The 14,527-nt window shown below is 50.1% G+C and overlaps 2 protein-coding genes across 4 annotated transcripts in view; one reads left to right on the top strand and one right to left on the bottom strand.

The window, feature by feature from the left end:
* Positions 1–11,876, top strand: part of LOC115090877 — an 88,363-nt gene extending 76,487 nt beyond the window's left edge. For both annotated transcript variants that reach the window (XM_029600490.1, XM_029600489.1), the window contains one exon: positions 10,470–11,876. The gene's annotated coding sequence lies outside the window, so the exon portion shown is untranslated. The remainder of the gene's footprint in view (positions 1–10,469) is intronic.
* A 154-nt stretch (positions 11,877–12,030) lies between these two features.
* LOC115090878 (histone H3.3) lies at positions 12,031–14,306 on the bottom strand. 2 transcript variants are annotated; one of them, XM_029600494.1, is made up of 4 exons: positions 14,214–14,306; positions 13,311–13,449; positions 12,968–13,121; positions 12,031–12,736 (listed from the first exon to the last, which is right to left on the bottom strand). In XM_029600494.1, the coding sequence occupies exons 2-4, from the start codon at positions 13,436–13,438 to the stop codon at positions 12,608–12,610; spliced, it is 411 nt and encodes a 136-aa protein (XP_029456354.1). In that variant the 5' UTR covers positions 13,439–13,449; positions 14,214–14,306; the 3' UTR covers positions 12,031–12,607. The 2 variants fall into 2 exon arrangements, with proteins under 2 accessions (XP_029456354.1, XP_029456353.1); XM_029600493.1 differs by lacking the exon at positions 14,214–14,306 and adding an exon at positions 14,066–14,207.
* Between the last annotated feature and the right edge of the window lie 221 nt (positions 14,307–14,527).

Below are 14,527 nucleotides of genomic sequence, written 5' to 3'. Positions count from 1 at the left end.
GAATAGCCACTGCCATTAGCAATGGTTACATGGAATAGACTTAGTTTTTGGGTACTTGCCAGGTTCTTATGGCCTGGATTGGCCACTGTTGGAAACAGGATGCTGGGCTTGATGGACCCTTAGTCTGACCCAGTATGGCATTTTCTTATGTTCAACCCAAAACCAGGTTGAGGTCCCAAGAAGGGGCCGGAGGATGCAGTGGAGGCTTGAGGTGAACCAAGCCTTTCAGAAAACGCATTACATGGGGTTGTACTGATATAGGAACATCCCCAATACCTTTATGGAAGGCGGCTACCGCACTGACATGCATTCTGATGGAAGAAGTGTTTAGACCCGACTCTGATAAATGCCAGAGATAGTTCAAAAACTTCGTGATTGGACAGGAAAAGGGGTCAAGGGACTGAGAAGAGCACCATGACATGAACATTTTCCATTTGTAAGAGTAAGCTTTTCTCCCATGACATGATCTTTTTCCATTTGTAAGAGTAAGCTTTTCTCGTGGAAGGCTTCCGTGAAGCAATCAAGACACGGGAAACTGGTTCAGAAAGATTAAGTGGTTGAAAGATTAACCTTTCAACATCCATGCATTCAGGGACAAGGCGTGATTGGGATGGCGGAGGCACCCATCGTTTTGAGTGATCAGAAGCGGGTCCTTTCCCAAGGGCATATGCCTGCGAATGGAGAGATCCTGTAGTATTGGAAACCACACTTGGCGTGGCCAGTGAGGTGCTATCAGGATCATGGTTCCCTTGTCCTGACGTAACTTCACGAATCTTCGAGAGAAGAGGAAGTGGAGGGAATGCGTAGAGTAGACCGGTTGCCCACAAGAGGGAGAATGCATCTCTGGGCTGAGAGTGTTTACTGCGACTGAGAGAGCAGAAGTTCTCTACTTTGCGGTTTTGAGGAGATGCAAAGAGGTCTGAGGATATCCCCATTGTTGTAAGATGGAGTTCACTACCAAGGGGTTGAGAGACCACTCGTGCAGTTGAAAGATGCGACTCAAGCTTGTCTGCAAACACATTGTCCACTCCTGGCAAGTAGGTGGCCTTGAGGTACATTGAATGGGAGAGAGCTTCCGCCCAAATCTGTGCAGCTTCCTGACACAGAAGAAAGGAGCCTGTGCCTCCCTGTTTGTTGATGTACCACATGGCCAGCTGGTTGTCCTTCTGGATCAGGATAACTTGATTTGAGAGGTAATCCTGAAATGCCCTGAGAGCATATCTGATTGCTTGAAGCTCCAGGAAATTTATTTGGTGTTTGGCTTCCTCTGGAGACCAAGGTCCTTGTGTCTGCAGATCGGCCACATAGGCTCCCCATCCGAGGTTGGAAGCATCAGTGGTGAGAATTAATTGAGGGTTTGGAGCCTGAAAGGGCAAGCCGTGGAGGAGATTGATCTGATTTTTCCACCAGGCTAGAGACTGATGGAGTGAGTCACGTGGACAATGGTCGACAGGGGCTGAATGCTTTGAGACCTTAGAGTCCACTGCATGACTCATGGCCAAACGGGCCATTGGTGTGTCCCATGGATGAGAAAGTGGCATGCAGTCACGGAGTGCTGAGACTGCAGCTGGTGTGCAAGAGACACGAGAGTGAGAGCTCACTGTCGAGGCAGAAAAGCCTTTGCCTGCAAGGTGTCCAAGTCTGCCCCAATGAACGACAAGGTTTGAGATGGGACTAAAGGAAAATTAGTTTCTTACCTGATAATTTTCGTTCCTGTAGTACCAAGGATCAGTCCAGGACACCTGGGTTGTGACTCCGCACCAGTAGATGGAGACAGACTAAAACTTGTGGGCGGAGCCATTTATGCCCCTGTGCCAGTCACAGCCCCTCAGTCATACGTAATGTCAAAGTAGAAACCCAAGTAGGCAACCATAGCTAACTAACAAAACTTGCTAATTAACCGGAAACAATTCCAACTCCGGTAGGAACCAGACTCCCCAACCGGGAGAGCGAACAAGCAGTGAGCGTACAGAAAGAATGATGAGTGGACTCTCCGTTACTTTAGCGTAGTACTGCGGGCGGGATCCTGGACTGATCCTTGGTACTACAGGAACGAAAATTATCAGGTAAGAAACTAATTTTCCTTTCCCTGTACGTACCAGGATCAGTCCAGGACACCTGGGATGTACCAGAGCCAACTTACCGAGGGTGGGAAGCAGAGAGTCCCGCTCGGAGTACCCTCTCTCCAAACCCTCCGGCCTCAGTGGCCTGAACATCCAGACGGTAATGTCTGATGAAGGTATGCAACGACTTCCAGGTAGCCGCCCTACAAATCTCTTGAGGCGACACCTGAGAAGCCTCCGCCCAAGACGCAGCGTGAGACCTTGTCGAATGAGCCCGAAGATCCACCTGCGGAGGCTGTCCCCGTATCATGTACGCTGAGCCTATGGCCTCTTTAAGCCATCGAGCGATCGTCGTACGAGACGCTGCAGCACCCTTCCTGGGGCCGGAAAGGAGGACAAACTGAGGATCCGCTACCCGAAAAGGATTAGTGACCTCCAGATAGCGAAGGAGGGCCCTCCGCACATCCAGCTTCCGTAAATCCCTCGATTTCGGATCCGACGACTCCCCGACCGCGAAAGCGGGAAGTTCAACGGATTGGTTCAAATGAAAGCCGAGACGACCCTAGGAAGAAAGGAAGGGACAGTCCGCAAGGAAACGCCTGTGTCGGAGATTCGCAAGAACGGCTCCCTACAGGACAATGCCTGCAATTTCGAGATAGGGCGAGCCGAAGAAATCGCCACCAGAAACACGGTCTTTAACGTGAGATCTTTGACAGTAGAGCGCTGCAAAGGCTCAAACGGTGCCGAACATAAGGCCGAAAGAACCCAATTGAGATTCCAAGCCGGACAGGGAGGACGCAAAGGAGGACGGAGATGTTTAGCCCCCTTCAGGAAACGGGCTATATCCGGGTGAAGAGCCAGGGAGGATCCACCGACCTTCCCCCGCAAACAACCAAGTGCCGCCACTTGGACCCGTAGGGACTGCACGCCAATCCTCTGGCCAGTCCCGCCTGGAGGAAAGCCAGAATATCAGGGACCGCAACGCTAGGGAGATCCAAACCTCGCGTCACACACCAATCCTCAAAAACTACCCATACCCTGACATAGGCCAGGGACATAGACTGCTTCCGGGATCTCAGTAGCGTAGCAATAACCGCGTCCGAGTAACCTTTTCTCTTCAACCGAGTCCTCTCCAAAGTCATGCCGCGAGACAGAAGTGATCTGCATCCTCCAAACAGACGGGGCCCTGATGAAGCAGCCCCGCGAATCCCTGAAGACGAAGGGGAGCCGCCACCGACAACTGAATGAGGTCTGCGAACCATGGACGGCGTGGCCACTCCGGGGCCACCATGGACGGGTGCAATTCTATGCACCGCAGAATCTTGCCAATCATTGGCCATGGGGGAAACACGTACAGCAGCACATCCGTCGGCCAAGGAAGCACCAACGCATCGACGCCCTCTGCTCCCCTCTCTCGACGCCGACTGTAAAAAACGCGGAGCCTTCGCGTTGTGCCACGGGGCCATCAGATCCATGTGGGGAACTCTCCAAGTCCTGCAGATGAGGAGAAACGCTTCGTCCGCCAATTCCCACTCTCCGGGATCTAGACGATGCCTGCTGAGAAAATCTGCCTGTACGTTGTCGACCCCAGCAATGTGAGACGCTGCTATGCTGCCGAGATGTTGTTCCGACCAGGCCATCAACATGTGCACCTCTTCCGCCACCAGCGGACTTCTCGTCTCGCCTTGACGATTGATGTAGGCCACTGTGGTGGCGTTGTCCGACAGTACCCGGACCGCCTGTCCCCGCACCAATGGTAGGAAGGCTTGGAGAGCCAGACGGACCGCTCTGGTCTCGAGGCGGTTGATGGACCACTGAGCCTGTGATTGTGATTCTGACCAAAGGCCTTGTACCGACTTCCCTAGGCAAACTGCTCCCCAGCCGGGGAGACTGGCATCCGTGGTCACCACCGTCCATTCTGGAACGAGAAGGGAGACGCCACAGGACAAATGACTTGGATCCAGCCACCAAAGACTGGACCGTGCAGGTGAGCGAACGCCCAGGGTACCAACGCGAGCGTTGAAGCCATAGACCCCAACACAGTCAGGTAATCGCAGACTCGCGGACGGCGAAGCGACAACAGACGCCTCACCTGAGATTGCAGCTTGCCGATCCGTGTCTAATAAGGCCCCCAGATATGCCAAGGACTGAGTGGGGTCCAAATGACCCTTGTGGTAATGGACCACCCAGCCCAGGGACTGCAAGAGCTAGAGGACCCTGTCCACCGCCTGTCGACACTGACTCTCGGACTTCGCCCGAATCAGCCAATCGTCTAGGTAAGGATGAACCAGGAGACCTTCTCATCGCAGCTGCGCCGCCACTACCACCATCACTTTTGTGAATGTCCGAGGCGCCGTTGCAAGGCCAAATGGGAGCGCCCGAAACTGGTAGAACCTCAGAAAACTGCTGGCACGATGGCTGAATGCCCACGTGAAGGTACGCCTCCGTGAGATCCAGGGAAGCCAGAAATTCGCCCGGACGCACCGAAGCGATAACTGACCGAATCGTTTCTATTTTGAAGTGGGGAACTCGAAGACATCTGTTTACTCCTTTCAGGTCCAGAATTGGCCTTGAAGAGCCATCCTTCTTGGGAACCACGAAGTAAATGGAGTAACGGCCCGTGCCGCGCTGATCGACAGGGACGGGGGATATGGGCCCCAAGCTTTCCAGCCGACGGATGGTGTCCAACACCGCCGCCCTCTTCCCGGAGGCCTTGCAAGGCGAGACCAGGAAGTTGTCCGCTGGGATGCGAGCAAAATCTAACTCGTAGCCGCGTCTTATCACGTCGAGGACCCACGGATCCGACGTCACCTTGGTCCATTACCGGCCAGACTTCATTGGGAGGGCTTGGACCCCGCACCCAACAGGGCTCCGGCTTGCCTCCCGTAACGTTACCCACGAAAGGACTGCTGCCACTGAGTGTTCCGGGAAGAAGATGCCTATACGAAGGTCCGTCGGATCTGTGAGGGCGTGATTTCCTGGGCCCCCGAAACCGGGACCTGGCCGGAAAAGAGGACCACGCTCTGGTCCTATCCTCGGGCAGCTTGAATGCCCTGTTCTCTCCCAGAGAAATCATCAAATCATCCAACTCCTTACCGAACAACAACTTCCCCTTGAAAGGTAACGAACCCAGATGGGCCTTGGAAGAGCCATCCGCCGCCCAGTTGCGCAGCCACAGGAGACGGCGCACCGAAACTGCTGCCACCATGGACCTAGCCGAGGTGCGCAGAAGGTCGTGGAGGGCGTCAGCTCCATAAGCTATTGCCGCCTCCAATCTATCAGCCTGAGACGTCTCTTCTGCAGAGAGGCCCGCAATCGCCTGAAGGACCTGGGCCCAGCGTAAACGAGCTCGCATGGCGAAGTTAGTGCAGATTGCGGCCCGCACCCCTAGGGCGGATACCTCAAATATCTTCTTGAGCTGCACCTCTAGCTTCCTGTATTGTATATCCCGAAGGGCCGCCGCCCCCGTGACCGGGATAGTGGATCTTTTCGTCACCGCGGAGACCGCTGAATCCACCTTTGGAAGTAGAAGAAGCTCCAGCGCCTCCTCCGGGAGCGGGTAGAGCTTATCCATGGCTTTGCTGACTTTCAACCCTAACTACGGGGTATCCCACTCCCGGAAAAATATATCCGAAGAAGAAAAAAATGAAAAGGAAAAACCACCGCCGGTCCCGTGAGACCTAGCAGAACTGGATCCATATTGGCCTCCTGGCGGACCACCACGGGTGGAGCCTCTATCCCCAGCTCCTGGAGGATGGCCGGGATGAGTGGCGATAGCTCCTCTCTGCGGAACAGGTGGACTACCTTGGGGTCATCCCCGTCCGCCGCCTGTGTGCCTTTTCCCGCGACGGGCTGGGCGGCGTCATCCGCCCCCGTCGCCTCGGCCCCCCTCGGGGGCTCTTCGGGATCAGCAGTATCCACCGTGGAGGAATCTTCAGAATCTGACTCCTGAGGTACGCCCCGGGGCCGCTGTATCCCTCGCGAGGGCTCCGGGGCGCGCACCTCGGTCTTTTTCGCCTTGTGCTTACTTGGTGGGGCCTGGTGGGGGCCCTCCTCAGAGCCCCCCCTTCGGGAGCGCGTGCTACGCTTGTATTTAAGTACCTTGCGCAGCAAAACCGCGTAAATCCTCCGAAAACGAACCCGAGTCAGACGAATTGGCCCCGGAATCCCCCTGGGGCCGAAGCCCCTCCGCGACGACCCCTCCCGCCGCGCCCCGCTGTGGGGATAACACAGGAGGTAGAGCGGAATCGCCCGCCGCGGTCCGCGTGAATTCCCTGCCGGTGGCCAAAATGGCCGCCACTCCCGCGCTGAGCGGGAACATGTCCTGAGGCCTATCTAATTGGCCTACCCCTCGTGGCGGCGAACGCGCGCTCCGGGCCCGAGCCCCTCGCAATGTCCCGGACGTTCCTTCACCGCCTGGGACGCAGGCCGAGCAGAGGCCCTCCCGGGACAAACGCTCGCGCACGCGCCGATCCGCAGGCCTTGCAGGGAGAACCGCGCGGCATGCCGGCGACCGCGGGAAGAAAAAACTGAGGCGCGTCAAAATTAATAAAAACGAATTCGGCGACCTTCCCCCCTGCCAGCGGCGCCCCCCCCCGCGTGAAAAACGAAGGAGCAGCGACGCCTAAGCAACGGAAAGCCGGCCGCAACAAAATAAAACAAACAATTTTTTTTTTTTTTTTTTTTTTTAAACGCTGACCGCTGTCCCGGGTCCTGGAGCCCTAGTCCTGCAGGGGTGAGTGAACCGGGCTCCCCGGTGTCACCCCTGACGCTGCCACTAGACCAGCCGGGTCCTCGACCCTGGCAGCGGCCTCAACCGGGGGAGGGTAGTCCCCTCAGGACCTCTCAACCCCCCTAGGAGGCAGGGCACCCAGGACGAAGGATTAAAAGAAAAACAAAACCCCAATTTAGCATAAAACAACTAGGCCTAACAAAAACTAGCCCAAAATTCAAAACCTGACTAACCACCAGAATCTGTCTGTCTCCATCTACTGGTGCGGAGTCACAACCCAGGTGTCCTGGACTGATCCTGGTACGTACAGGGAAGTAGGATATGTCGTAGTTGATGAGAAATCGTAATGAAATTAGAGTGGGTAAGGTTAGATTGAGAGACGACAGAGCAGCTTGCTGAGTGGGAGCGCTGATTAACCAGTAGTCTAGATAGAGGTAGACTTGAACACCTTGGTTCCTGAGGAAGGCTGCAACTACGACGAGGCCTTTTGTGAAGACTCGCAGCACAGATGCTAGGCCACATGGAAGCACTCTGTATTTATAGTGGGTGGGGCCTACTAGAAACCTCAGGTATTTGCAATGAGATGGAGTTATCACAATATGAGTGTATGCGTCCTGGAGATCGAGAGAGCAGAGCCAGTCTCCTCTTTGTAGAAGAGGAAGAAGCGAGCCTAAGGTTACCATCTGGAACTTCTCTCGCTGGAGATACTTGTTGAGGGCCCGTAGGTCCAGAATAGGACAACCGCCTCCCGATTTTTTGGGGATTAGAAAGTACCAGGACTAGAACCCTAGACCATGCTGAGAGTATGGTACAAGTTCTATTGCCTTGGACTAGAGAAGGAGGGAGACCTCTTGATCCAGAAGAATGGAGTGATTGTATATTCTCCACTTCGGTAGAGGTGGGGAGTCTGGTGGCACGGAGAGAACATTCAGATAGTAACCATGAGCAATTATCACCAGTACCCATTAGTCCAAGGTGATTGAGTGCCATATGTTGTGGAAGTGGCACAATTGACCTCCCATTGGTAGGTGAGGCAGTGGAATTAGGCTGCTGCTCTCTAGGTGGAAGTAAAAAACCTGAAGCAGGCCCTGTTTGAGGAGCTGCTTGTGGTTTTTGTTTACGTGTTTGACGAGACTGTGCTTTTTGAAAAGGTCTCGTGGCATGGGATCTGGGTGGTGGCGGGTAGGACTTCTTCAGGTGGAAGAATGACTTTTTAGGGTCCTTTCTGAAGGGCTGTTTAGAAGAATAATCAGAAGGCATCAGAGAGAGCTCTCTTAGGGTCTTCTGATGGTCCTTAAGTTCCACCACCATCCGTTGAATCTGTTCTCCAAACAGATTATCTCCTACCCAACAAGGCAGGTCAGATAACCTGTCTTGTTCCTCAGAAGACTTGAGCCAGGCCCACCTTCTCGCTGAAATAGCAGCTACAGAAAGCCTAGTAGCAGTATCAAAGATATCATAAGATGATCTGATCTCATGCTTGCCTGCCTCAAAACCTTTGTTTACTAAGGTTTGGAGCTGTTCTTGAAATTGCTGAGGCAGGGAGTCCGTCAAGTCTTGTATCTGCTTAAAAATGACCCTGTTATAGTGGGTCATATAGAGCTGATAAGCGGCAATTCAGGAGATAAGCATTGATCCTTGGAAGACTCTACGACCAATGGCATCTAGAAACTTCTGTTCCTTGCCAGGGGGAAAAAAAAGTGTGAGGCTTTGATCTCTTCTGTGCAGATTCCACCACTACAGATTGGTGATCCAGTTGTGGTTTCTGAAAGTCCGGAGCTGATTGCACCAAAATAGGTAGTGTCAGCTTGCCTGTGGACTGGAGCCAGGATGTTCCCAGTTCTTCTTCAGGAGATCCAGAAGAACCTGGTGGATAGGGATAGAGGTTATTACCTTGGGAGCATCCAAGAATTGGAGCAACTCCATCATCTGATGCCTATCATCCTGTTCAGTCTGTAATTGGAAGGGAACCAATTCAGACATTTCCTTCACAAAATTTATAAAGGAAAGGTCCTCTGGAGAACGCTTTCTACTTTCAGTAGGTGAAGGCAAGTCAATCGGTGTCTGGTGAGGAATCATCAGTCCAGGCATCATAGGGATCAGCACTGCCCCTCTAGGATGTAGAGGGGGACGGGACGGTGGGATACCTGAAGGTCCTGGTCTAGGCTCCGAAGGAATAATCGGAGGCAGCAATGAAGGCAAAGGCATTGATGGATGGCTCTGTGGTGATTGACACATTGGCATCGATGGCTGAGGCAGAACTCCCGAAGGAGGAATGCGAAACAGTTGTTTATCCTCCCGATGACAGAGTGAGCAGGGAGGGCACTGGCGCCAGTGACCCCTGCAGGGTCCATCGGTGGAAAAGCAGCAATTAGCGCTTCCATCCTGGAGAGCAGTTGTGCCAATGCTGCCGGAATCAAGTCTGTGATCGGTTCCGCAATCGGTACTGGAGGATCCTGCAGTCATTGCATCACCTTGTCGATGGCCTCCTGAACCATCCAGTCCATTTCTTCTCGGAGACCTGGAGCAAGCAGCCCCAGCTCCGGAACAGAAGAAGGCAGCAGAGGCATAGCCGGAGGGACCATCCTTAAAGATGGAGTTGCGGCTGCATCGGTGGGGGTTGCCTCGGTGACCAGTTCGCCAAAAAGGTCAGTGCCTTTTCTGGACAGGGTTTCGACAACAGCTCGGACGATGGCGAGGTCGATGATCCGAGAACTTTCTATGGCAGTGGCGATGTTTGTCTAGAGGGTGTTGAAGGCCTAAATGTCGATGCCGGACTGTGGATGATGCTGGCGCAAAGTTGACTGTGCCGGTTCAGACAACGTCGATGCAATGGATGGAGTTTGGGTTTGAGCACGGAAGAGAAGTTCCATCTTCTCCATTCTGGCCTTGTACCCTAATGACACCAATAGGTCGCATTTGGTGCAGGTCAAGACATCGTGCTCTTGTCCAAGACACATTACAGACTTTAGGGGGGTCTGTGATGGACATGGTGCGATTATAGTCCAGGCACTGATGGAACCCCGATGCCATGGAAAAAATTGAGCCATGGTACGGTTGATGGCCAGTAGGCTGCGAGGGCCAAACTCTAGGGTAATAGACGGAAAAACGGGTAAAAACTTAGAGTACTGCGGCTTGAAAAAGTTAGAGGAGGGACCCCTGTGGGGCAAATTAACTTTTAGTAATTCCGTGAGGAAAGTTCCTGTCAGGAATCTCTGCAGAGCTCCTTAACCACGAGGCTACTGCTGCACGGAAAAAAGACTGAAGGGGGACCCCTGCTGGCTGCAGGGTTAGTGCCATGCTGGGCATGCCCAGTAGGGGCCAGTCAAAGTGCTGGAAACTTTGACAGAAGTTTTCCATGATTGGGCTCCATCCTGTGATTTCACCCATATGTGAGGACTACCAACCTGCTTGTCATGTGAGAATAATTATTACTTGCTTTAGTTTTTAGTAAGTTAGGCTATCCTTAAGACCTTGTCTAAGAATCTTTTTCTGGTTTCATTTGTAGATTTTGCAGTACAACCACCCTTTCCATTTTGAGTTAACAATACTGTGCAACACAAAAGAATTAGCTTACCGGATGTATATTAGGCTAGGACCTTGTGTACTACCTCTTAATCATAAAAAAGTCTAGGTCCAATACTAGCACATTAATTTTTTTATTTTTTTTTTAGCTGCTGGGTTTAAACATACGGAGTGGGTTGTCTGAAGAAAAATGGTGCAAGTTGGCTACTGTTCATGGAGGTCTCCAATACCTGAAGATCATGAAAATTCTACAGGGAGCCTTCTGTGAAGCAATGTGTTGCAGAGGGGGCTATACAGTTGGAGAACCTAGGTTAACAAGCTGCCTGGATGGATGTGGTAGCCAGGCCCAGCCTTTGAGTACAGGCATGTTGCTCTAAAACATCTACAAACCACTTTTCTATGCCCATGGTGGAAGACGTTTGTTGTGTGGAGTTGAAATCCAGCTCTGTCCTTTTTATAGAGTAACTTGCTTACTAAAGATTGTGAAAAAACAGAATCAAAACTTTTAGATTAAGTTAAATCCACCAATTCCCCCCCCCCCAATATTGAAATAATTACTCAGCTAACAACCTTTTCAAAAAAGGTTGAAGAGTATGGCGATAAGGTTAATATCTAAGGCATCATCAAGTTCTTTGGAGTGGGGAGGTACATTTCTTAGTCTTAAGTGTTTAAGGCAGATAGAGTTTATTGCAACTACTTATAAAATGAAAGATTCTTTCTACAGTCAATGCACTATTTCAGATAATTTTAGGACCTTACCCCACACCTAAGGAGTTCTTAATTCCTCAGAAGTAGCGTACTGGAGGGAATGGTGGCTTATTGCTGTCTGCTCAATTACTAGGTATTGAAACTGCAGCTGCTAAACAAGACAGTTATAAGATCAAGGGCTGGACACTATCCTGAAATTCACTTGTTTGTTAAATCACCAGCATAAGCTTTAGGTATGTTGATACTATACCCTGCCTTTTAGTGAATGGGCAGATTACTCCCCCCACCCCCTCACCAGGGGATGGAGCATGTAGCTTTAAAGACAGCAGATGTCATCCCATGTTGTTATGGCAACAATATAGCTTGAAGGGAGAATTCAGCTGTAATGGCTCTGGCCCAGGTGGCAGGAGATCACTAGGACCAATAGTTCGGCAAATTTTTTTTTTTTTTTGCTTAGCTACACTAGGGAAATATCAACCTGTCTTAAGTTTCACCTCATTTTTTAACTAGGGCCATTCTTACAAGGAAATGTTATAGCCTTCACTAAAAAACAACAAAAAAAAACCAAAAACAGTTTTATACTAATGTTCTTTATATGCAACAGTTGACCATGTTATTTTTACTAAAATAGCATACAAGAGCTTCAAGAATGAAGCACTATGACTTGTTTTAGAGCATAGGGCCTAGATTAGGTGTCCCCACACTTCTGATGTTGAAATCTAGTCAGGTAGAGTCACTGTGGGGAAAACCAGAGATCTTTTTGCATAGGAAGATAATACATGCAAACTTTATGCACAGTCATTGTGGAACTCCCGAAAGTTTGATTAGATTTGGGGGGGGGGGGGGGGGCAGATTTAGGGACCCCTGCCCTAAATCATAAAATTGGATGCATACCATAGTTATCAAGCAAAGTGCTTGAATTTTATATACAGGACTCTACACTAAATAAAAATCTGTTGGACTTCTAAAACAAGCAATGTTCATTATTTAACAGATGACAAATTTTTGCATGTGAATGTAAAACATTTAATTTAAAAATGTCAACACTACAATATATAAAATAGCTATTATAAATGCACATAGTGTATTCTATAGCTGCCAGGTTTTACATTTTAGGAAACTGTAAGTTACACTGTGGTTAAGACTTGTCCTTTCATGTGCTGAAAAGTCCATTTCCTATCACAGTGATGTCTGGTTAGACTTAAACAGCCCCAACTGTTAACACACTTGGACTAAGTCATAACCAGTTTTATTGCAAAAGGACCCTGTACATGTTTATACCATTCTAGTACCTTAGAATTTGAGCTACCATCAATTCATTAACATACAGAAAACATGCATGAGAAGCAAGAAAGATCACCCACCCCCTTCTGCATATCAGAAATATCACTCCAGAGCACAAGTGCCCACATCACTGAGGTCTATGAACAGAGCCACTTTTAGCATTCATCCTGAGTGAAAGATGGAATGACTTAAGTACAAATGCAACATATTATAAACAATTTCGTACAAAAAAGTCACAAATAAAACCAAAGTATTTTACAGAATTTACTACAAAATCACCAACATCATTTTTAACTTAAGCTCTCTCTCCCCGTATCCTGCGAGCCAGCTGGATATCTTTAGGCATGATGGTGACTCTCTTGGCATGAATAGCGCACAGGTTGGTATCTTCAAACAAACCAACAAGGTATGCTTCACTAGCCTCCTGTTTTCAAGAAGGAAAAACCATTGGTTAAGTTAAGGCCTAGAATACAGTTTTTTATTTTTGTTTTTTTTAATCTGGCAGAGAACCACAAAATGGCAGTCAGGTTTAAAAGCCAGCAGCTTTAAATAGATGCAATTAATAAAGCTGCCAGACAGCATGAATGAAATAAGGAATTTAATTTGTCACCACCTATTAAAAAAAAATAAAAAAATAAGTGTATTCAAACTCTACCTGAAGTGCACCAATGGCTGCACTCTGGAACCTCAAGTCTGTTTTGAAGTCCTGGGCGATTTCCCTTACCAACCGTTGGAATGGAAGCTTACGGATCAGCAGCTCTGTGGACTTTTGGTAACGACGAATTTCACGTAGTGCTACAGTACCAGGCCTAGAAGACCAGGAAACACCATTACTACCCACTTAGGAATACCTTCTGCATTGTAGCCAGCTATACAGAGACCATGGTAATAGCTTGGAATAGTGAAAACTAACTCAATACCGAAGTGCCGTAAAAGATAACACCGTCAACAGAAAAGGGGAAGACGACAACACGGCCAAAACGGTTCTGAGGTCATACCTGTAACGATGGGGTTTCTTCACTCCTCCAGTAGAGGGCGCACTTTTCCTAGCGGCTTTAGTCGCCAGTTGTTTGCGGGGAGCCTTCCCACCAGTGGATTTACGAGCAGTCTGCTTGGTACGAGCCATTTTGTTCTTTCCTAGATGAAGAAAAAGTTTATACCTCTTACGCCGGAAAGAATAATCTACATCGCTGCCCTCTCCTTCAATGAGGCACAGTCACGCGTTCTACACGCACCTAAAACCACCTCCGCGAGGAAACACACTGCCCACGAGTCTGAGTCACACCGCGGGGGGAATACGAAGAAAAAGAACACGAAGGCCGGCTGCCTGCCTGCGCAAGCGCCATTGAGGACGAGATGCCCCGCCTCCCTCCTTCCAGACAAGGAAGCTTGTCGTCGCCGCCGCCGTTCCCCTCCCCCTCCAGCCTACCTGCCAAAGATTAACAAAGCCCGGGGGAACACCAACCAAAGGAGTGCCGGGGTCTAGCGCAATCTCGGCCTCTATCCCATAGAAGTCCCTCACATCCACAAAGGGGGAAACAAAGACCCAAAAGAGGAGTTTTCTCCAGGAACCAAAGTTCCGAATCCACCATCCCCAGTCAACCGCCGCAACCTATCCGACGGCTCCAGTTACATAGAAGGGCGAGACAAAAACCAAAACGTTCTATTTGGAACTCACAGAGCTCATCCAACCCCGAACATAACAGCATACTCGCCGGAGAACAACACGACCAGTGTTGACGACCAAACTCACCTCAATTCGTTGCAAACTACAGCTGCCAAGACCTCCTGTCTTCTTCTCTGCAACAATAACACTGTGCCATCCCCCCACGGCACTCACATTTTATATTCGAACGGCACGCAGCGTATTGACGTCATGGTAACCGTATTAGCATACTTACACGAAATTGCAACGGGCTTTTCGATTTGTCGGCATCTCCGGCATCGCGGTGACATCACAGAACACAAAAGCCATGCTCGGGTCCTCGTTATGATTGGTGGAAAGGCAGCCATCTGATTGGTTGTTAAAGTAAAACACTGATTGGGTTTCTTTCTTACTCAAAAGCCAATCACAAGCACTATTCAAGTGACTCCTCTGATTGGTTGATACTTGACTAGGTTTGTATCCTGTCCTTGGCGCAAAGCTCAACAATGAAAGTCAATGTGATGTTAAAGACGTTCTCACTGTTTAGCATACTAATATTGTAGTCAGGTA

This window comes from Rhinatrema bivittatum, chromosome 4 (genome assembly GCF_901001135.1).
Source record: "Rhinatrema bivittatum chromosome 4, aRhiBiv1.1, whole genome shotgun sequence".
In the NCBI taxonomy this organism is placed as follows: Eukaryota; Metazoa; Chordata; class Amphibia; order Gymnophiona; family Rhinatrematidae; genus Rhinatrema; species Rhinatrema bivittatum.
This window is presented reverse-complemented; position numbering and strand designations above follow the sequence as displayed.